Source organism: Saprolegnia diclina (assembly GCF_000281045.1).
Source record: "Saprolegnia diclina VS20 unplaced genomic scaffold supercont1.39, whole genome shotgun sequence".
Classification (NCBI taxonomy): Eukaryota; Oomycota; class Saprolegniomycetes; order Saprolegniales; family Saprolegniaceae; genus Saprolegnia; species Saprolegnia diclina.
In genome coordinates this window covers 185189-205526 of record NW_008246106.1, presented here as the reverse complement: position 1 = coordinate 205526, position 20338 = coordinate 185189, and the positions used below count along the sequence as shown (strand labels likewise).

The 20338-nt window shown below is 57.7% G+C and overlaps 9 protein-coding genes across 10 annotated transcripts in view; 3 read left to right on the top strand and 6 right to left on the bottom strand.

The window, feature by feature from the left end:
- Positions 1-4183, bottom strand: part of SDRG_11105 (hypothetical protein) — a gene marked incomplete at both ends in the record, with an annotated part of 4713 nt that extends 530 nt beyond the window's left edge. The window contains 27 exons of the mRNA XM_008617130.1: positions 14-138; positions 195-358; positions 403-495; positions 546-647; positions 694-903; positions 951-1049; positions 1090-1188; positions 1238-1339; positions 1392-1463; positions 1516-1722; positions 1767-1865; positions 1912-2010; positions 2058-2156; positions 2211-2309; positions 2357-2464; positions 2513-2611; positions 2658-2756; positions 2799-2897; positions 2942-3040; positions 3086-3184; positions 3233-3331; positions 3382-3483; positions 3533-3616; positions 3666-3839; positions 3886-3978; positions 4026-4130; positions 4178-4183. Coding sequence (XP_008615352.1) covers positions 14-138; positions 195-358; positions 403-495; positions 546-647; positions 694-903; positions 951-1049; positions 1090-1188; positions 1238-1339; positions 1392-1463; positions 1516-1722; positions 1767-1865; positions 1912-2010; positions 2058-2156; positions 2211-2309; positions 2357-2464; positions 2513-2611; positions 2658-2756; positions 2799-2897; positions 2942-3040; positions 3086-3184; positions 3233-3331; positions 3382-3483; positions 3533-3616; positions 3666-3839; positions 3886-3978; positions 4026-4130; positions 4178-4183 — 2935 coding nt within the window. The remainder of the gene's footprint in view (positions 1-13; positions 139-194; positions 359-402; positions 496-545; positions 648-693; positions 904-950; positions 1050-1089; positions 1189-1237; positions 1340-1391; positions 1464-1515; positions 1723-1766; positions 1866-1911; positions 2011-2057; positions 2157-2210; positions 2310-2356; positions 2465-2512; positions 2612-2657; positions 2757-2798; positions 2898-2941; positions 3041-3085; positions 3185-3232; positions 3332-3381; positions 3484-3532; positions 3617-3665; positions 3840-3885; positions 3979-4025; positions 4131-4177) is intronic.
- A 601-nt stretch (positions 4184-4784) lies between these two features.
- Positions 4785-8169, top strand: SDRG_11104 (hypothetical protein). Its single transcript, XM_008617129.1, has 11 exons — positions 4785-5437; positions 5484-5678; positions 5728-5857; positions 5900-6111; positions 6155-6401; positions 6465-6553; positions 6603-6733; positions 6780-7019; positions 7071-7152; positions 7196-7912; positions 7961-8169. The coding sequence occupies exons 1-11, from the start codon at positions 4844-4846 to the stop codon at positions 8120-8122; spliced, it is 2799 nt and encodes a 932-aa protein (XP_008615351.1). The 5' UTR covers positions 4785-4843; the 3' UTR covers positions 8123-8169.
- On the bottom strand, positions 8085-9338 carry SDRG_11103 (hypothetical protein). The gene has a single exon (XM_008617128.1). The coding sequence runs from the start codon at positions 9298-9300 to the stop codon at positions 8671-8673; it is 630 nt and encodes a 209-aa protein (XP_008615350.1). The 5' UTR covers positions 9301-9338; the 3' UTR covers positions 8085-8670.
- Positions 9339-10647: 1309 nt separating this feature from the next.
- Positions 10648-11006, bottom strand: SDRG_11102 (hypothetical protein; the record flags this gene model as incomplete). Its single annotated transcript, XM_008617127.1, has 2 exons — positions 10648-10809; positions 10863-11006. 2 exons carry the CDS (start codon positions 11004-11006, stop codon positions 10648-10650), a joined length of 306 nt encoding a protein of 101 aa, XP_008615349.1.
- Positions 11007-12074: 1068 nt separating this feature from the next.
- SDRG_11101 (hypothetical protein) lies at positions 12075-12920 on the top strand. Its single transcript, XM_008617126.1, has 5 exons — positions 12075-12217; positions 12269-12337; positions 12380-12470; positions 12516-12664; positions 12713-12920. The coding sequence occupies exons 1-5, from the start codon at positions 12089-12091 to the stop codon at positions 12866-12868; spliced, it is 594 nt and encodes a 197-aa protein (XP_008615348.1). The 5' UTR covers positions 12075-12088; the 3' UTR covers positions 12869-12920.
- Positions 12921-13300: 380 nt separating this feature from the next.
- On the top strand, positions 13301-14228 carry SDRG_11100 (hypothetical protein). Its single transcript, XM_008617125.1, has 3 exons — positions 13301-13666; positions 13717-13841; positions 13889-14228. Exons 1-3 carry the CDS (start codon positions 13350-13352, stop codon positions 14191-14193), a joined length of 747 nt encoding a protein of 248 aa, XP_008615347.1. The 5' UTR covers positions 13301-13349; the 3' UTR covers positions 14194-14228.
- A 477-nt stretch (positions 14229-14705) lies between these two features.
- SDRG_11099 (hypothetical protein) lies at positions 14706-16334 on the bottom strand. The gene has a single exon (XM_008617124.1). It carries the CDS (start codon positions 16301-16303, stop codon positions 14780-14782), a length of 1524 nt encoding a protein of 507 aa, XP_008615346.1. The 5' UTR covers positions 16304-16334; the 3' UTR covers positions 14706-14779.
- Positions 16335-17100: 766 nt separating this feature from the next.
- SDRG_11098 (hypothetical protein) lies at positions 17101-18011 on the bottom strand. Its single transcript, XM_008617123.1, has one exon. It carries the CDS (start codon positions 17979-17981, stop codon positions 17199-17201), a length of 783 nt encoding a protein of 260 aa, XP_008615345.1. The 5' UTR covers positions 17982-18011; the 3' UTR covers positions 17101-17198.
- A 608-nt stretch (positions 18012-18619) lies between these two features.
- Positions 18620-20322, bottom strand: SDRG_11097 (the record flags this gene model as incomplete). Of its 2 annotated transcripts, XM_008617122.1 has the most annotated exons (11): positions 20212-20322; positions 20056-20154; positions 19891-19989; positions 19735-19833; positions 19577-19675; positions 19421-19519; positions 19265-19363; positions 19097-19195; positions 18957-19049; positions 18772-18870; positions 18620-18721 (listed from the first exon to the last, which is right to left on the bottom strand). In XM_008617122.1, the coding sequence occupies exons 1-11, from the start codon at positions 20320-20322 to the stop codon at positions 18620-18622; spliced, it is 1098 nt and encodes a 365-aa protein (XP_008615344.1). The 2 variants fall into 2 exon arrangements, with proteins under 2 accessions (XP_008615344.1, XP_008615343.1); XM_008617121.1 differs by lacking the exons at positions 20056-20154; positions 20212-20322 and having other exon boundaries at positions 19891-20012.
- Positions 20323-20338: the final 16 nt, after the last annotated feature.

Genomic DNA, 20338 nt, shown 5'->3' with positions numbered 1-20338 from the left:
TCGGTATCGATACCGTCGCGCTTCTTGTCGAGGTACATGCGGAGATTGCCGACACCCATATAGTCGAAGACGAGTTTGGGACACGCTGTGTCGTGATCGGCGACGGCCAGAAGCCGCGTGAGATACGGCGAGTCGCAGCTGCATCGCCATAACTGCAATTAGCAGCGGTACGGATCAAAGAGGCGAGTACGTACCGTTGGAGCGCCTCGATTTCGCAGATAAGACCTGGTGCTTGCGACGGAAAGAGCGCCGTCTTGACCGCGACCGCGTCACCATTGAACTCCCCCATGTAGACAATACTCGCTTGGCCTCCTCCAAGCGCCTCGTCCCGGTTCACAACGATAGTATTTGCCGAAACCTAAGCCGACACGCGCAAACGCTGTTGAAACTGAGGTGACGTACGTATTGCGTCGCTGGCAGCATCACCCGATGTAGCTTTTGTGCAAAACACACGTCACGCTGCTTGATAGCGACAAGAAGCGCCGTCTCCATGTTCTACAGTCTCTCCAGCCTTGCGCTCCACAACGCAATATCGACAAGCATACATGATTGCGCACGTCAAAGTTGATTCGCTTGGTCTTGAGCAACACGTTGAGGATTGCACCTTGCTTGCCTTGGGCCGCTACGTGCAGCAGACTGTCGCCTGTCTACTTGTGGGTTAGTCTCCTGAGACGTGCGAACGACATTCGTTACATCGGTGGTTGTCACGTTGGGATTCACATCGCCCTGTAGAAGCGCCTGCAGCTGCGCCACGTCGCCACCTCGAACGATTTGGACAAGCTCCTCGGACGACGCCGTGCTCGCCGGCTCCTCACATGCAGAGACGTCAGTTTTGGTACGGAAGAGCTCGGTGATGGCTTCGTTGTCGACTTCTTGGCAGAGCATCCAAGGTGTCTTGTTGTCCTACACATTTGACGTCCACACAGCAGCTTACAATATGTACTCGAAACCTGGTCCTCGGCACCGAGGAAGATTCCCGCGTCCAAAAGCGCTTCGACGACGTCGCGGTGCTCTCGGCGCACCGCACTGTGCAGTGGCGTCTCATGTGTCTACAAATCGTCGACATATTGTCTTCACATAAGAACGCACGAGGGATGCAAGATTGAAATCTGCGTTCGCGCGTAGAAGCGTCTGCACAATAGCGGCATGTCCATGGCTCGCTGCAACCAACAGCGCCGTGGCGCCCGTCTAGCCAGGAAGCCATATCGTACTGCTCCAGTGAGAGACATCTCAGTACACTGTCGCGGGCGTCGACGTCAATTGTCGGCGTGGCAAGAAGGTCGTCAAGAACAGAGCCAAAGCCTTGGACTGCCGCAACGTGCAGAAGCGAGCTTCCGTCCTACGGGTGTTGCCATCAAGCCACGGCTACGTGCTCTCATGCGATTGTGTACGTTAATATGGGTCTTTGATTTGCCCAAGAGGAACGAGATGCCAACACCAGGCTCTGTCTCCAAAAGCGATTGCTACAGAGCCAACCGTACCCTCACCACTAAGATCTCGGTGCAGAAGACCGACCTCGAACAGCGTGTTGGGGTCGGCTCCGCACGCCAGTAGCGCTTGCACTCGCTCGCGATCGTTGCAAGTGACGGCGTCGGATAGCTTTTTGCAAAGACGCTCGTCCTGCAGCGAGACATGACCATTTGGGTGCAGGACGCTGTCGAGCAGCTCGACGACCGCTGTGTGGCCTTGCATCTTGGCCGCCGAGCGTGGGGTTGCATTCGCCTAGAGACTGCAGGGGACGATGCGTTGGAGAGGTGCGAGACTACCTTTGTGGCCAGTCGCGCGTCGGCCTTGGCGTTGAGAAGCAGCTGAACGACGTCGACGTGGCCCGCTTCGGCCGCCAGAAACAGTGCCGAGTAGCCACTCTAGACCATATTGTTGCGTGGATTTTCGCAGGCTGCAGTATGTTACATTATCGCAAGCATTGATGGAGGCACCAGCGGCCACGAGCACTGCGACGACACCATCGTGCCCGTTGACAGCCGCACCGTGGAGAGGTGTTGCTTGGTTCTACATCTTTGTTTCAGATTGCGAGCGTTGCCTTTCGTTCGCAGTACATTGTCCGTGGCATCAACCACAGCACCCGCGACCACGATGGCCTCGACTACGTCGGTGTGGCCCTCACTGGCAGCAAAATGCAGCGGCGTCTGGCAACCCTGCCCCAGTGCAAAACTCAAAACTCAAGCACCAAATATCGGCAAATCCCATACTCGAGTACATGCGGTGATATCCGCGCCACCGACCAGCAGAGCGTGCACGGCATCCACTCGGCCCTTTTCAGCGGCCAGGTGCAGCGGCGTCGTCCGGTACTATAGCAAGTGTAAATTGCCCGAGTTTCAAGGACACTGTTTGGCACTTTGCAGTGTGGGATTGTTGAATCGACATCTGCACCGGCGGCCAAGAAGAGGGGGATCGCGTCAGCTCGGCCGTCGCTCGCTGCCAAGTACAGCGGTGTCATGCCGTTCTACGTACGTTTGACGGGTCATTGAGCCGATGGCGATAGTGTCTATACCTGGTTGACAGCGTTCACCGTCGCCCCCGCCGCCAAAAGTTTCGAGATAACCTCAGTGTTGCCAGCCCTCGCCGCGTCATGTAGCGGAGAGTCCAGTTCCTACGATCGCACAATTTAGAGTTGCAGCAACACGATCAAATCGGACCCAATCCGTCGAGTTGGCTGCCGCGCCGGCTGCCAAAAGCAACGTCACCATGTCGCAGTGGCCTTGAAAGACTGCGATGTGCAGGGGCGTGTGGTCGTACTACACGTCCATCGTATCAAGTGGCACAGTTAGAGAGCGTACGCGATTGCGGTCGGTGGTGACAGCACCGGCACCCAAGAGAGCATTGGCAGCATCCACGTGGCCGAATCTAGCGGCCTTCATCAGCGGCGTTTCGTCGTCCTACCATAGCGCTCTCCGCAGCGGTGTCATGGCGTTCTACGTACGCAAGTACGAGAGTTGATAACAGCACCATGCGCCAGCAGAACGTGGATGATGCTAGCATGGCCATTGCTGGCCGCGCCGTGCAGAAGGCTCGTTCCATCCTGCACCGAATTTTGTCAAAGAACATCCAGTGACACTCGACCGACTTTGGAGCGCGCATTGACGTCGGCGCCGGCTGTCAACAGAAAACGAAGGGTCTCCTCATGGCCTGCTGTCGCAGCAAAATGCTGCGGCGTCTCGCCAAACTAGGTTTAGGGTAAGACGAAAACGCGCTTGCTTAGCGAAGGAAGAACCCGGTTGAGAGCATCAACGCGCGCACCAGCGAGCAAGAGCTTTGTAGCAATGGTGGTGGTACCGGCCGACGCGGCTTCGTGCAACGGAGTACGATCGTACTAGACAATGTCCTTCCTTCAACTCGACTGGTTCTCGATACGACGGATACATTGTCAGCTTGATGGATGTCGATTGTCGCCTCTGCGAGCAGCATTCGTAGCATCGCCTCGTAGCCCTTGGCGGCTACAATGTGCAGTACCGTGACCCCATCCTAGCGTACTACATCAATATTTTGGCTCAGAGATGGATGTGCGCTCTACCGCTGGCTCTGCGTCGCCGTCGTCCTCGGTCAGAACATACTTGTCAGTCTCGTGCTTGCAAAGGGGCAAGTTCATGTACAGCGACTAGATCCAGATCGAAAAAAGTTGGCTACTGGTGCAGCGAAGAGTGTACGCGGTATCGGACGTTGAGAGGCACCTTCTCGCGCAGTCGCTGCTGCACCGTCGCAACCTCGTCGTTCACAATCGCCTCAAAGAGTCGCACGAGTGCGGTGGTCGTCGCCGCTAACTGCGCCACGACCGCCGTATGCCCATGCTGCTTGGCCACATCTCGTGGTAGCTCGTGGTCCTAGGCAGCCTTGAACCATGCTGTACCTACTAGACGGGGTACCTACCACATTGGCGCAAAAGGGATCTGCACTGGCCTCGAGGAGCAGCTGAACAACACTGAGATGGCCTTTGGCCGCCGCCGCCCACAGCGGGGTGGTCTAACACAATGTAAACGACATTGCAATACAACGGCGTGGACGCTCACGCCGCCATGGACGCCGTTGACGTTGCTGCCGGCGCGAAGGAGGCGCCTGACGTCATCGAGCGAGCCCTTGGAAGCAGCGACCACAAGTGCGTCTCCAGTTTCGACCTAGAGGCAGGAGGATTACTCGAGGTTGAGGACAGTCCGAGGCGTACGCTCATCAAGACTGGCGGCGTTGATACCAAACGTCGTAGAATGAGCTTGAAAACGCCGCAACGGTTTTTGGACGTGTGTTGAAACAACAAGTCCCGCCATCTACCTGGTAGTCGGCAAACAAACCAATCGCCCTATTTAACGGGTAGTCGGCAATAAGCGTTTGCGAGTAAACGATTCGCGTACTGATACCGATTCGCATCGCACCACCAAGTGCCAGTAGTCGCTCGAGCACATGTAGGGCTTCTGGCCGCTGGGACTCCACTACATTGCAGTTGAGTTGTGTGGCTTCGACAAGGACCAGCAGAATTAATCGTATGGTCTTGCTTCCACGGACACGTCAGCCAGCTTGAACTGTCGGCAAACACCGTAGCGCATTCACCTCCAGCGACAAGCCTGTCGACAATCATGCTCGACAGTACAGCGCTCCACACAATGCAGGGCAACGTCAACGACCGTCTTGGTGCACCGTGCGTCGTCCGCTTGAGCACACTAATGTGCTTGGCTTCTTCTCTCGGTGCCAAATGCAATGTCGGATCGTAGAAAGTGCAATCTGACGTGGCAGGTCACGGAATTTTTGTGGAATCGCGTCGTTGGATTGGCTAAAATCGCAATTCTCGACGCGACGCGCTCCGATTGGTCAAAAGTCCAGAATCGGGTTCTTGACCATGCTGGACGTCGAGGAAGATCCGACCTGCCGCTTCGTCGACTTCACCAACGAGACAGACTGGGAGCGCTTCATTGCGGGCCTCGAGGAGACGCTGCGGGCGTGGGTTCTCGTCGAGAAGGGCGCAGCGAGCGATGGGCCCAAGGCGCGGGTCCTGCCGCTCCAGCAGCGCCACTACCTCCTTGTGCTCCACACGGACGACGCGCCGGCGCCGACGTGGACCGACGCCACGCGCCACTTTACGCCGACGATGCTGGCGCTTGCCAACGCATCGCTTGACGCTGGCGACACGCGTAGCATCCAGCGGTACTTTGGCGTCGAGAGCCACCTCGTCTTGCACCAGTTTAACGCAGCCTTTGGCCTGCCCGACGCCGACGACGACACCATTGCGAGCATCTCGATGGACGCGACGCTCGGCGTCATGGACCACGACGCGCGAACGCTGCTTAGCAGCCTCATCGTTGCGCTCGGCAACTGCAACTGCACTTTGCCGGTGTTCGTGCGCCTCGGCGGTGACGCGCAGTACCTCGGCGCCGCCGTGCCAGGCGCGCATGGCAACATTGCACTGCAGTTCGAGACGGCAACTGTCCCCGAGGTAGCTACGTGATGCGTATCGCTCTTGCGAATAGTATGTTCTCTAGGTGCCACCGGCGCAGCAGTGTCTCCAAGGGCTCATGGACTTTTTCCAAGCCAAGCTCCAACTCCCATCGAACGTCGACGAAGCGATGCGCGATGTACCTGGCAACGACTTGCGTCTCGGGCTCTCGGCGGCCGTCGGCTTTGCGTACGCGTGGCACGCTCGTTCGCCGTCGATTTTGCACGAAGAAGACCCAGCGGTACAATTCTCCAGCCGCTCCAGCGTCCTGTCAACCTCATAAATTGTAGACGCCATGGCGCGACCCGATTGATGCGCAGCTCCGTCGCAACCTGCCGTTCCAGGCGGTGGTGTGGGGACCGCGCTTGTCGCCGCTGCGGCACTTGCACCTCGCCGTGCGCTGGCCGGCGCTGCGCGAAGGTACTGCCTCTCGTGGGCCATCGTAGCTGCACCCCATGCTAGGCATGTTTGTCGATAACGTGGTGCACTCGTCGCTCGACCCCGTCATGGCGCCCGAGTGGTCAGTGTCACCCACGTGCCAGATGGACCAGGACGCGCTGCCACTGACGACTATGCTCCGCCAGCTCGTCCAAGCCTTCCAGCAGCTCCGGCAAGCAGGCCACGCGATGCTCGTGTCCGAGATGGCGCCGTCGACGCTCGGCGACAACCCACTGGTACAAAGGTTGCTTCAATATCGGTCACTTGACCCGAGGTTAGGTGACGCGGTATCAAGAAAGCGTGCCGGCGGCGCGGGCGGCCGTGGCCATCGGCGCCGCCATTGGGTCGTGGGTCTCGTCAACGATGTCGGTCGAGTCAGTGCGTGACCTCGTCGCCAACCTCTTCACAACCCCACCGAATGACGTGGATGTGACAGCGTCAAGCTGGTGCACGCTACCCAAGGTCCGCCACGGCGTCGTTGTCGGACAGCTCGTGTCGCGACTCGCCATGCTCTTGGTGCACCAGCGTACGTCATGTCACTTGCGTTGGCGTATGGACGAGATGTTCATTATGCTATGGACGATGCTAGAGGGCATCAACATGAAGTGCGCAGTGTGGGTCGAGTTTGTGCGCTTGCTGCGCGAAACGTGGACGACCCAGCTGCTCTTGCCGTGGACCGTACGCGCCTTTGTGTAGAATGCTGTCGCATTTGCTCAACCGAGGGTAGGGGATTGGTGTCGACGGCTTGCTGCACCCAGCCGACGTCGACCCGCTCGACGGCGTCTCGATGCCGACGCCCGACTTTCACTTGAACCTCCTCCACCAAAAGCTACAGATGCTCAACATCTGCATTGCGCGGTATGTCCATGTGGTCATACGTCGTCCATTATACTGGTTTGAGTAGACGTGTTCGGTCCCCGCTCTCGCGTCGACAGAGTCGTGCGACGAGTGACGTCGGCAGCGACGACAGTGACGACGAGTATTTCGACTCGCTTCAAGAGTCGCCGGCCGTCGGTGTGCTCCGGCGCATGAACGACATGCAGAGCCTGAGCGACCCGACGCAGTGCCTCAACATCCCCAAGACGCAGGACCCTGCGCCATTGACCGAGGACGCAGCCAAGCAGCAGCAAGACATCCTTGCCAAGTCGGTCTCCGCCTTCTTCTACGTCCTTGGCTGACGTACCGTACTCTCTAGCCTCGGTGTCTCGGCCGAGTCGACCTTGTTACGGCAACAAATTCAGAGCTCGTCGATGATCTCCGACATGCAAGCGTTCAAGGTCGTTCTCTTCTTCAGATCTTAGTCTCATTTGCGGTGTGTAGGCGGCCAACCCGGGCACATGTTTGGCCGACTTTATTCGGTGGTACTCGCCGCGCGACTGGCTGCCGCGGGATCCGCTCGATGACGCCAGCGACGCCGATGGCGTCTCGCGGTTTCGCCAAGGCCAGCTCTCGGCCCGGATGCACGAAGCCAACGTCGACGCGCCCACCAACGTGTGGCACCGTCTCTGGGCGACTGCAGCGCCGCTTCCGGCCGAGAAGCAACGGTCGCTGTTCGACCCAGTCCTGGAAGCGGAGAAGGTTTTCGACTACCTCGACACCATGTCGCCCCGCGGCCTCTTCTACCACATGCTTGTCGCGACGCTCTCGAGCCTCTCGGTGCTCTTTGCCCACTGCCACGACGACCTCCCGGTGGTCGCGGCGGCCAATGCGCTGCTGCAAGACGCCTGCGACAAGGCTGTGAGCGCGCTTGATGACGAGGCCATTGAATCCGATGGCAAGAGCACAACCGACGACGAACGCCTCGTGCTCTCTGCGCTCACCGACGATGCGATGGAGAAGGCTGTCTTGGCACTGCAGCGCGTCGAGGTGCTCGTCGCGTCGGCCGCCAGCGTTTCGCATGTGCTCGACGGGGCGTCCATAGCGCTGCGCAATGCCCTAACCTCGGGCACGTCGTCGGTGCGTGTGACGTCGCCGTCCGACCGCGCGGTCCTTGGCAGTGTGCTGTGGCCACCCGCACTGGGCAAGCCGTCAAACCCGGTACTTGATGCTTTTGATCAAGAGGACGATATTGATGGGATGCATTAGGACCAGCGCGAGTATGTGTTGCACGGCGTCGCACCCCGCCCGTTCTACAACGCGACGGACGACCGGAGTGGCCGGCACCCGGTGATCGTCAGCCGCCTCTACGCTTTGTTTGAGGAGCACAGCGTCCGGTTTGCGACGGCAATGGCCGACACGGAGTTCTAAATATCGCAACAATATTGTCTATCGTTTTCATTGACAATCGTCTCTAACGTTTAGCAACGCGCGACTGGAAGCTACTATAGTATAGTACTCGCAGCAAGAGTAGCTGCAAGGTGTAGCCAAAGTGCAAGGACGGGAGGTGCTCAGACGACGAGCGTGTCGCGATGTTGTGCTTCGCGCAGAAAGCCAGCGTTGCCGCAGTTGCGGGTCCATGAAGCCAGTGTCTAAACGCACGCAATGCTCCCATGGCCGTGTCTCTGGCTCGTCGACGTCCACTGTGTCAATACACGGAGCGGCTTCCTACCGACGCCGCTTGACCTCAACCGGCGGCCGTTGAAGGTACTGTTGAAGGCGAGCGATTCGATATGTGGAGCCACAGGAGCCATACGTCGGCTGCCCGATCACTGGCGGGCGTGTCGCGTTGAATGTTGAAAAAAGTTGGGTGTTTTCGACGTTGCCTTTCTGCGACCACCTTGCCCTTTGAAGAAGATGGTTATCAGTAGTTGGATCATCATATATTCACAGACATGGAGGCAATACAGTAGGCGGAATCACACGGCGGGGGCCATCTTGGCCGAGTTGGGGCGGAACGAGCGGACGCTCGAGAGCGACATGCGCGCAGGCATCGAATGCCGGGTGTCCTCTTCCTTGGTGAAGCTCGACGGCGTCTTCATCATTTGGCGAAAGCTGTGCGCGTCCATGTTGCGGTCCTGGATCACTTGTCGCTCCTTGGCCTCGGCCTCCTGCTTTTGCCGCAGAAGCATCTCCCACGCTTCCTTGCGCTGCTGCGCACGCAAGTTGTTGAACTGCTCGAGCTCGCGCCGCCGGAGCATTTGCTCTTCGCGGTGCCGGATGAAGAGCGGCGACCGCTCAACGTCCATGTAGCGCGGGCGGACGTACGCGTACTTGGCCTTCCGGGGCGGGCGCGGGATCTCGGGCTGGCTCATCGCATACGATGCGTGGTGCATCGGCGACGAGTGGTCTTCGTAGTCGGTGAGCGACGCCGGCTGAGCATGATGGTGGTCGCCCGACGACGCGACCGATTTGGCCTCTTCGGTCGAGCTCTCTTCGATGGGCTCCATCTCGGCCTCGACCTCCTTGGGCAGGCCTTCCATGGCCTCCATCGCGCGGAGCTTCTCTTGGATGCTGGCTTCCATGGCTTCGATCTGTTCGGCGTCCATCGCAGTCGAAATCGCAAACTGCCGCACAAGAAATACGCTCCGTCAGGTGATGGGCGACCTCGTTTCCTTCCGCCCGTTATCCGGATCGAAAGGGCACTTGCTGTTTGTATGGATGGTATCCGGCGTAGGGCTCGGGGATACGGCAGCTGGGTGGAAAACGTGATAAAGCACGGGCTGCGCAGCGTCTCGTTAAAACCACGCAACTTTTGCACCTGGCGCCGACCCCACACGCCACACCCGACGACACCGGCTTGCTCAAGCTCGTGCATGGCGCAACGGGGACGCAAAGTTCATGGTACACGAGCAATCGATCGACTGCGGCGGCGTCCGGACCACTGGGACAAGATGCGAGGTAAAGAGGGTGCGGTGTTGTATTTTTGTTGCCTTGCTACGCTACGAGGCGATGAGCCGTGCGAGGGTTTCGGCTACGTTCCTAGTAGCAAGATGATCCTAGCATTTGCTTTTGAAACGTACGGCTCCGGAGCTGTCGAGACGATGACGTGGCATCGCGTGGTGCGAGCGTTACACAGTGACCGAGTGGATAGGGTTGCAGGATCGCTCGTGTCGGATCGTTGCGTGGACTTGTGCACAAGGAAATCGGGCCAAAAGAGACGTACGGTGCGTATCACTGGCCTCGATATCAGACGCGTCTCTTCGTATACCGCACGCCACGTGCACTCTTGTCGCTGCAAGGTGGCAACGTAGCCACGTCCTGGCTGGTGCTACAGACACTATAAGCGATAAGAACACATTTTCACAAGAAAATTTGGGTACAAGATCTCATTTCAGCAAAACACAACAAACCATTTGTGCAGATACGAGGAACAGATATTGTCGCGAACACCGTTGATGCGTCAAGCGCCATGAACTCGACCAGCAACAGAACGTGGGCAATGTATTTCAAAGACCATTCTGAATAAAACTGATCACTTGGTACTCAAGTAGCCACGCTCACCGACAAGTACATGCCCAGGATTTGGATGGTCGTGGGAATCAAATGAATGGCGCTTGGGTGTCTCTTTCGATCTGGCATGAAGTACACGGCGCCGTTCCGTATCGGTGACCACACAGCGCCGCCCAGTGTCTTCTCCATCACATACGTTGTGGTGGGCGTCGATGACGATCCAGCATATTGTACAATGTTGTCGTTCTTTTAGCGTGTAAATTAGTGTCTCCTTGGGGCAGACCGAAAGTTGGGTGTTTTTATGTATTTCCCACACCCACGCGTGGTGTTTCCCACACATGGGTGCAGGTGCACCACGTGTATCGTATACAACCCACGCGTCATCGTCTTGGGTTGGGTATGGCATACAAATGCCAAGCTATTTGGTGAAGTTGCCTTTCCGCTCATGGCGTGGTCCAGTGCTCGAGCGCCGCTTCCTGCCCGATGGGCAGCACCCGGCCCTTGGCGTCGGCGCACCGGCAGCAACTGCGTGTCAATGACGTCGCTGTGCCCGGCAGCACCAAAGTGACGTATAGCGTGCATTGGTGGCAGGCCACCTCGCCGCACTAAGCAAAATGGAAGGGTATCATGAGGAAGCGACGACGGGCGTCGCACGTACCAGCCGGCAGTGGTGGCGTCGCCGAAACGGATGGAAGCGGCGGAGGCAGAGGGCGCAGCGCTTGCGCTGGGCGTCTTTGATGTATTTCGTCTTGGGCATGAGGCTGTCGACGTGCACGGCCAGCGTATGCGTGACGCTGAGCATATTGCGAAATGCGAGCGGTTTGACGGCGCCACGGAGTTGTGACGCGCTTCGGATCCCGCACGGCGACACACGGTGTGTAACCAGCAGGTTTTCAAGACGAGGCGACCAGATGCAACCCTTGGAGGCGTGGTGCTGTCGACTTTGCCGTTGAAAAGGACGGCCCGACCGTGCGGAGGTGGCGTGTCCTTCACAAGAGCTTCACAAGAGGACAAGACGCCGCTGTGGACGCGTCGACAGAGGTACTCTGGGTGTTACGCGCCACGCGACCGATGGCCACCCGCCTGCGACGCTGAGCGACAAGACGGTGGCACCAATGACGTCGTAGTCGAGGAGTAAGTTTACAGTCAAGTGCACACGACGGCCGGGTGCAAGCATTCGGTTCCAATCATCCTACGCCCGTCCCACCGCCGAGCATACATTGTCGAGCTACAACGTCGATCGAAAGTCCCTGGAAGCACCCAATAAGCCTCGGTCCGGTGTGCTGACGTGCATGAGATTCGCGCTCGCGCTAGTAGAGAGAGCAATGCGCAGTGGATTGCCAGCACGAGTGCAGTTGGGAGGAGGCCGTCACTGCTCCGATCGTGAACCTGTTCACACGGGACGTCTCTTCCCAGACTCTTTTCTTTGTCAAAGCGTCACTTCGTTCGTCGGTTTGCTTAAACTGTTGTGTGTTGCGCAGCTGGTACAGTCGCATGCAAAGGCTTCTGCAAGTTACCTTGCGAGCCCAGCTGGAGAAGGCGACGCGATAGAGGCCTGCCGTGGTGGTTGAAGTACCTTCGTTCTGCTCGTTCTGCTTTCTGACAGTGATTACTTTTGCGAAAGAAAATAACTATTTTCGAACCGTTAACTAGAACCTTGCGCAACGGTATAGCATGCCGACGGGAGACTACTACGCTAGTGCGTGGTTTGGAGCATTGACAAGCGTGCCAAAGATTGCAGGGTCGAAGCAACCAACCGAAGCTTGAACTAAAGTCTGGCCAATCATTGCGCAATAAGATCGTATTTCGTAGTCACGTAAATAGTGTACGATCGTTTTGATTCGCCATAAAGGTCGCATGATGAACGATCGGATTGGCTGTTGCATGGATTTTCCAGTCCGAAGAGCGAAAGATCGAGCGACAGCGATGGCGCCGGCCGACATGAGTGCGATGACGGACGCCATGCAGGATGAGCTCGTGAACTTTGTCATGGCCTACGCAGGCGCGCCTCAGGTATTTCCTGCCGCAGCGATACGCCTGGAAGCGAAGCCCATGCGGCGCTAGGACCATGACGTGGCGACGTTCGCCTCGGGCTTTGCAGCCGCTCACAACATGAACCTTACACCACTCAAGGTATGTGCATATCGCCAGCGCAATGGCTGATGCAGTGCATAGCACATTCTCCAAAACACACTGGCGATCCTTTCGACCGCCATCACCGAGCAGGCGTCGCCTAACGATCTCGTCGCAGCACTTTTGGCAGCAGGTACACTTGACCGCACTGGGGCACAACGACTAGCACTGCTTATAGGCGCGAATGAAGCTACAGCTAAGCGCTTTGGCGCGCGATGGACGGCGACAGCCGATGTATCGTGCCGCAGTCTCCAGCTCGTCCACGCAGACTTCATCGACATGACGTGGAAGCTTGGCATCACGACGGCCACGAGCCTCTTGCCATCGGTACACATAATTGCATTCGAATCGTTTAGCAAAGGAACGATACACTAGGTCGGTGCTCCATTTGTCGTCTTGACATTTGTTCTGCAGCCGCGCGGTACGGCGCTGCGGTCGACCGAGGCGCTGGAGCTGTCGCTGCCCATGTTTTACCAATTCCTCGCCAACGTCGAGGCCCTTCAAGCCCATTTGTCGTTTCTCCAGATCTAATCTAGTCTGAACCACTCTACTTCGTGCCGCTGGCTGGCCTCATCACACTAGAGTCTCTGGCACCGAGGATCTTCCCTTGCGCATGGCCTATACAGCGATGACATGTAGTCCTGGGGCCTCCTCGCATCCGCTGCCATTGTATACTAGCGCCAGCGGGCTCGTTGCAGCTTCATGCGCTGTCGGTGTCAGGAGCATCCAAGCAAGCTGCGCGGCTTGGATGCTTCCTGAGCCTCAATGTCGCTGCGTCCTCGCCCAGAATCTGGTGGCAACCAGAACTAGAAGCGGCCACCAGACGACGCAGCTGCCACTACCATTGCATCGACGCATAGATGCGTTGCGAACGACTGGCAAAGATCGTGGCGGAGTGAGGAGGTGCATAGACGCGCTATGGCTACCTCGATGCGGATTGGCTGAAATTTAGCGTCGAGCGCCTCGCGATTGGCTACTTGCGGTGCATGGCGGCCAAAACTGGAAAACCAGCATGAGCAGCACCATTGCGCCGGCGCTGGCGGCCAAGCCGACGTTGCCGCCGAACGTGCACAAGTACGGCGTCGCGCCGGCCGACTGCATGTTCGAGGTCCTCGATCACGTGCTCAGCGCCAACGAGTGCAAGGCCCTCATCAAGCACATGACGCCGGCGCTCAAGAGCGTGAGCGGCGCGCTCACCAAGATGCACCCGGACGGCGACCAGCGCCGGTCCAAGACCGAGTACAACCTCTCGGTCATGCAGAACAAGCGGTTTGCCGACATCATTTGGCAGCGCATCCTCAACAGCGACGCGCTGCCCGCGATCGTCAAGTACGCCACTGCGACCTGGTCTTTCTGGCTCACGCTGTTTGTTGTTGTAGCTACATTGACCGCGAAGGCTGTGGTATGCCACTGGGTCTGGCGCCGCGCCTGCGCATGCTCCGGTACCTCGGTGATGACGTGTTTGACGCCCACTATGATCGCATCGTGCCCGACGAGGCGTCTGGTGCGTCGTCGCGACTTGGCTAGAGCTATGGGTCAACAGAAGTGTAGGCAGCGAGAGCTTGATCACGGTGCTCATTTACTTGAACGACGGCGGCGGCGTCGACTTTACCGGCGGCGAGACGGTGTTTTTGAGCTTTGACTCTCCCGAGAAGGCGGCGGGAACGCCCGTGACGCCCAAGACTGGGCGCATCGTGCTCTTTGAGCACTGCTTGTACCATACCGGGTCGGGACTGCAGCACATGCCCGAGCACGATACCGTGGACGTCGGCGACGGCCCGCTCAAAAACTGCAAGTACATTATCCGCACCGACATTCTCTTCCCGATCAATGCGATGAACCGCGACAAGTACTGATAACCAGCAACTCATCTCTTATTGTACCGTATCTGACTGCATTTCTCGTTGTTTGGTGGACATGGTTGTCATTTGCGTGGTCCACATGTCCACTTTGCACGGTTTCCGCTCACATTGCACTTGACTTTGCACTTGGGTCTGTGCGATAAGTTCTGGACCTTGCAGTTCTTATCCTGTACTAGTACTGGTACAAAGGGAACGCCGTTCCCTTTGATGACGAACGTTTCGTAGAGCGCTAGCCAGTTTGAATCGATGCAACGCTACTGGGTTATTGTCACGTTTGGTTTGAAGCTCGTTGTACCGTAGCCGATCCATCGGGACCAAAGTCAAAACGAAACGTATTTCTTATTGGCCGTTGGTGATCTGCCGTCTAGCTCTCGATATTGTGACTTTCTGTGCGCGCTCTCAAGCACGTACTACCACATTTGCCCACCACACTGTCCGCCACATCTGTCATAACGACAGGCTCGTCGAACCATCAACACGGTATCTCGATACCACAAAAGCCCAAGTAGCACAGATCAAAACTGATGTCGCCATTCGTCCCGATGTAGTACAGACGTGAGATCTAGATCGTAGACGAAACTTACGCCTTGGTCTCGTCCTTCTTGGTGCCGTGGGGGTTCTTGGCGTACTCCTCCGGGTAGATGTCGTTCCACGCTTCGTGGAGCGTGTCGTGGTGCTCTGGGTGCGAGTGGTGGAGCGAGTGCGGGTCCTCGGCAAAGAGCACAAAGACGGTCGCGACCGACGAGTTGATGACGGCCATGACAATGTAGCAGATCGAAAAGCCAATCAAAAGGCCCGTGATACCGAGCACGAGCTGCGGCTTGTCGAGGTTCTGCGTCCAGAGGCTGTTGTTGTTGGCGCGATCCCACGCAACGACGCCGTAGGCCGCGGCGGCGCCGACCATACCGACCATGACGGAGCCAATGAGGAGCACGTTGTCGATGAGCGAGTCGTTGGCGACGGCGGACCAGCCCATCTTTTCAAAGAGCTCGTACGTTTCCTTGCCGGCGCGGATGAAGCTAAAGCCGTAGATACCGACGTACGAGTACGCGTACTTGTTGAAGTACTGGACGATGCGCGAGATGCAGCCAATGATGCACTCGAGGCAGCCGAGGAGGCAGACAGCGACCGAGTTGCCCGACTTGGAGGCGGCGTGGCGGAAGAGCTCGAGGATCGTCTTGATGGTCTCGATGATCGAGACGACGAGCGAGCCAAAGCAGATCGAGCCAAACGAAAGCGTGAGCGCGCGGCAGAGGGCCGTCGTGCTCGTCATCGACTTGCGCTCGTTGTCGGCGTTGTACCACCAGGCCGCAACCGTGCCCGACGTCGTTACGTGGACAACGTTGCGGATGACAAAGAGCGTCCAGAAGAACGCGAGGAGCATGAGCGTAAAGATACCAAACTTCTGCGCGCCGTTGTAGCCCTTGCCGTCCGTGCTCGTGTACTCACCGTGGTTCACGGCCGCGTACGTGGCGACCGCCCAGATGAGCACCCAGCCGACCTGGACGAGCGTCGCCGCGAGCGCAATGAGGAGGATCACCGGGTACCGGAGCACGGCCGAGCACGAGACCTTGAGGTTGGCCGACGCGAACGCGATGCGGCGGCGAATGCAGCACACGTACACAGTCATGATGATCGAGAGGAGCGACCCGAGCGCGACGGGGCACCAAAAGAACGTCTCGTCGCCGTTGTCGTAGAGGAACTTGGAGCCAAAGACGCCAGCGACAAACGTGCCGACGATCGCAGTGATGGCCGCGATCCAGATGAGGAGCTTGCCCATGACGAGCATGATGCCGGTCCAGAGAAGCGAGAGGAGCACCGAGCCGCCGGCAATCGCACCGGCAATGCGCAGCGCGTACTTGTACTTGTGGTGCTCCTGGACGAGCTTGTCGCCGGCGTAGTCGAGCACCTCGGACGACAAGGTCGCAAAGAGCACGAGGACGCCGCCAAAGGCGAGGAGGTAGAGAATGGCAAAGAGGATGTCATTGCAGCGACGCTCTTCCTTGAGGTCGCACGTGTTCTCGTCGCAGCTGTCCTTCTTGGCCATCGTGTTGTTCAAGGGCGTTTGCTCACTGACGATCGGCCCACGCGTCTGGAGATACATGGCTGCTGACGACGGCGGAGATTTGCTACTGACGACTCTCTTGTGAATTGTATGGCGATCAGACGACCACATGGCGTGGCGCAGCCAGGGGCCAGCTGCGATAATTACCTTAAAACAGTACCTTGACTGAATTTCGACTAAACGGTTGATAGTTGCACTGACGTGCACGCCCCTCTGTGCCCTGCAACCTTGTCGATACGGCCCAACGAACGCATGTGTGGTGGCCTCCAGCGAGGGCATCTTGCGTGGCGCCTGAGCGTGAACGTTCTGGAATAGAGTGGTAGGTGGAGACCACGGACCGATGGCCTCGGCTTGATACACTGTAGGAGGTTGATACTGCCAAGAGTTGATAGAAAATGCAGTGCAAGCCATTTGCTCGTTTCAAGCACTGGCGTTGATTCTAGTAAGCGTAGATGGCATTGAGAGACTTGCATCAATGGATCGTTGGCCATGAACGGAGTCTTGGCGCAATGCTACGAGTGGCGTGATCAATGAGTGTACTCGGACAAGGCAATCGCGTGCTGTGCTTTAAGTGATCGCACTTTACGGGTGTCGAAGGAATGCGATTGACAAAAAAGGAGGTGACGCCAAGATATTCGCGTAAAAAAGTAGTTTTAATTAAATGATCGCTATCGGATTTGCTCTTTTTCCACAAGTGTACTTGGATAGGAGAATGGCAGACCCGTTTTTGGCCACATTGGTCAAGGGCCTGGGTAGGGGGTGTTGCTGGATTGTCGACCCAGCCCACGCCACTCTCCCAAGGACCAAACCAGAGACCGTCCTGCGCCGGATCGCACGGGACGTGACGACGATGGATTGTGGTCGACCAGAAGTGAAAGTTGATGCAGTTCTCAAGGTACTACAGTACGGAAACTAAGATCGTAGTCGGATTCTATCACAGCTTCTTGAACGCGCGGTGCTTGCCTTCGACAAAGGCCTGGATCTCTTGACGCGCAAAGCGATGGCCGTTCTCGGCCGCTAGGTACAGGAGCTGGAGCGCGCGGCCATACTCGGCGACCGGCGCGTTCTGGAAGAGGAGGTCCGCGACCATGTACGCTGCGTACGAGAACTTGCCGTTGGCGAGCGCGCGCTCAAAGCACTCGAGCGCCTTCGCTTCGTCTTCGGGTAGGTCGCTGCCTGCAGCGCCCGTGTAGTAGAGCACGCCGAGCTCATAGTCGGCTTGCGGGTGGCCACAGGCGCTTGCGCGTTGAAGACATTCGATGCCCATGACGTAGTCTTGCTCGACGCCGTAGCCTTCGACGAGGCACATACCGACCGCGACAAGGCCGTCGACATCGCCTTCGCTCGCAAGGTCGACGTACATGTGATACCCTGCCTCCGTGTCGAGGTTGTTGAAGACGTTGAGCGTCGCGAGGTCAAAGCGGAGCTCGTTGCAGCGAGGATCGCGCGAGCTACACGTCGATGTGATGTCTTTTTGCAGCATAGCAAGCTGGTCGGCGTTGGGTTGCTTGACGGGCCAGACGCGCGACGGGAGCTGGCGCCAGCCCTCCTCGTCCTTGACCCAGCGCGCCGTCATGTCCTTTTCGTTGGCGCGCAACCGGCGCAGCTCGTCCGTGAACGCAGCTGGCGCTTCGCAGGACGTCGTTGATGCCAAGGCCGCGCCCATGGTCAGGAGGCCCGTCGCTGGCAGCGCGTTGCGCAGGAGCTGGCGGAACATGGCGGCGTGTATCGAATTCCGAGTGTCGAGATTGCTCCACTTGCGCCAGCAGCCAATCACATCATCGCACACCCGTTTCATGTGTCTTTTAACCGACTTAGATACGCCTATCCGGATGATATCAGGAGCAACAGGCTCCGACGGCGCCACGCTTGGAGGCATCGGTGTGCTCGCACAATCCCGAGCCACGACCAAGCACCCTCAGCTTGACGCACCGGTCATGCCTCACGAGCGCAGGAGGAAGCCCACCTGCTTGTAGCCGGCGAGATGGTCGTCAACGCGCGCGCCAATGTTGTCCATCTTTGAGCTAGCTTGCGAAATGTTGGCGACCACGCCGATTCGGTTCAAGTCCAACGGTCTGGGCCACGCAACGGTATCGATAGCGCCACGGAGCGCGGTCGGCGCCTTGACACGATACCACGTCCCACCGGACGACTGCACGACGTTGTGTGCACCCACTTACAAATGCTACGAGTGCGTCCGGCGTCTCGGCAGGGCCAGCAGCCAATTCATTTTCGTTGGTACAGCGCATCGGCCGAAGTCAAAATGGGGAAAGCACAAAATTCTTTGTTTACGAGCACGGTTTGCGCACGAACCGAGGCACGTTTCCAGTGTAAAGGAAGCAGAAGTTGAGCAACCTATTGCTCATCATCCTCGAGGCTGGCGCCAGCATCGAGCAAGAGTCGCACGACCGACTCGTGCCCACCGCGCTCTGCAGCAATGCGTGCGGTTTGGCCACTCTACACATCGGGGTATCACTGAGACATGCAGCGGACCGAGTAGGTTGTACGCTGTCCGCCGCGTGAACATTTGCGTTGGCACGGAGCAGCACGCGGCAAACCACTTCATGCCCACGCAGAGCCGCCGCCAAGAGAGAGGTCGTCCCGTCCTAGGTCAAGCTCGTGACGCATGTAGAAGTGCACGCTATTGCAATACCAAGAGCAGGATATCGCGGTCGTTGAAGCTTGTACGCACGCGCTTGTCGACATCGGCCCCGGCGTCCAGGAGAATTTGCACCGCTGTGGCATAGCCAAAGCGCGACGCCGCACAAAGTGGCGTGTCCCCGTCCTACATACGAGACGAGTTTGTACCTTGTAGTAGAGGTGAACACGCACCTTTGCTGTTTGATCCACAGCTGCGTCGGCGCAAAGGAGCGTCTTGACAATGACGTCATGTCCTTGATACGCAGCTAGGAGCAGCGACGTCGCTCCATCCTAAATTATCATCAACAACATGTGAGCCAAAAAATTTGAGAGCGCAAGAAGCAAAAGCAGAGAACGTACGTTTCTAGCTTGATCCACAGCAGCGTTGGCGCCGAGGAGCGTCTTGACGACGGTGTCATGGCCGTTTAGAGCAGCAATCATCAGCGGCGTCGCTCCATCCTACAACATTATCGACATGTGAGCCAACATTCAAGAGCGCAAAAGAAGAGAACGTACGTTCATAGCTTGATTGACAGCAGCGTTGGCGGCGAGGAGCGTCTTGACGACAGTGTCATGGTCGTTCTGAGCAGCAACCATCAGCGGCGTCGCTCCGCTCTTCATCATCAATGGCATATGAGCCAACATTCACGAGCGCAAAAGAAGAGAACGTACGTTCAAAGCTTGATCTACGGCAGCATTGGCGGCGAGGAGGGTCTTGACGACAGTGTCATGGCCATTGAGAGCAGCAATAAACAATGATGTCCCTCCATTCTACAGCATTATCGACATTTGAGATTTAAGAGCGCAACCGTCAAAAGCAGAGAACGTACGTTCATAGCTTGATTGACAGCAGCGTTGGCGCCGAGGAGCGTCTTGACGACGGTGTCATGGCCGCTCAGAGCAGCAATCATCAGCGGCGTCGTTCCATCCTGCATCATCATCAACTTGTGAGCCAACATTCAAGAGCGCAAAAGATGACAACGTACGTTCATAGCTTGATCCACAGCGGCGTTGGCGGCGAGGAGCGTCTTGATGACAGTGTCATGGCCGTTGTGAGCAGCCGTCAACAGTGGCGTCACTCCACCCTTTATCATCAGCAACATGTGAGGCCACACGTTTGAGAGAGCAACCGGCAAAAGTAAAGAACATACGTTTTTAGCTTGGTTTACAGCAGCGTTGGCGGCGAGGAGCATCTTGACGATGGCATCGTGCCCATGCTGAGCAGCAATGTGCAGCGGCGTCGTTCCATCCTACATCATCATTGACATGTGAGCCAACATTCAAGAGCGCAAAAGAAGAGAACGTACGTTCATCGCTTGATCCACAGCGGCGTTGGCGGCGAGGAGCGTCTTGACGACGGTGTCATGGCCGCTCAGAGCAGCAATCATCAGCGGCGTCGTTCCATCCTGCATCATCATCAACTTGTGAGCCAAC

Bases quoted from the DNA above. Each gene is read 5' to 3' on its own strand.
- SDRG_11104 (XM_008617129.1), top strand. From the start codon at position 4,844: ATGCTGGACGTCGAGGAAGATCCGACCTGCCGCTTCGTCGACTTCACC. The intron at 6,734-6,779 runs GTATGTCCATGT...TGGTTTGAGTAG, and splicing joins CTCAACATCTGCATTGCGCG to ACGTGTTCGGTCCCCGCTCT. The intron at 7,020-7,070 runs GTCGGTCTCCGC...CGTACTCTCTAG, and splicing joins CAGCAAGACATCCTTGCCAA to CCTCGGTGTCTCGGCCGAGT.
- SDRG_11103 (XM_008617128.1), bottom strand. From the start codon at position 9,300: ATGGACGCCGAACAGATCGAAGCCATGGAAGCCAGCATCCAAGAGAAG.
- SDRG_11101 (XM_008617126.1), top strand. From the start codon at position 12,089: ATGGATTTTCCAGTCCGAAGAGCGAAAGATCGAGCGACAGCGATGGCG. The intron at 12,218-12,268 runs GTATTTCCTGCC...ATGCGGCGCTAG, and splicing joins CCTACGCAGGCGCGCCTCAG to GACCATGACGTGGCGACGTT. The intron at 12,665-12,712 runs GTACACATAATT...ACGATACACTAG, and splicing joins CCACGAGCCTCTTGCCATCG to GTCGGTGCTCCATTTGTCGT.
- SDRG_11100 (XM_008617125.1), top strand. From the start codon at position 13,350: ATGAGCAGCACCATTGCGCCGGCGCTGGCGGCCAAGCCGACGTTGCCG. The intron at 13,667-13,716 runs GTACGCCACTGC...TTGTTGTTGTAG, and splicing joins GCGCTGCCCGCGATCGTCAA to CTACATTGACCGCGAAGGCT. The intron at 13,842-13,888 runs GTGCGTCGTCGC...ACAGAAGTGTAG, and splicing joins CGTGCCCGACGAGGCGTCTG to GCAGCGAGAGCTTGATCACG.
- SDRG_11099 (XM_008617124.1), bottom strand. From the start codon at position 16,303: ATGTATCTCCAGACGCGTGGGCCGATCGTCAGTGAGCAAACGCCCTTG.
- SDRG_11098 (XM_008617123.1), bottom strand. From the start codon at position 17,981: ATGTTCCGCCAGCTCCTGCGCAACGCGCTGCCAGCGACGGGCCTCCTG.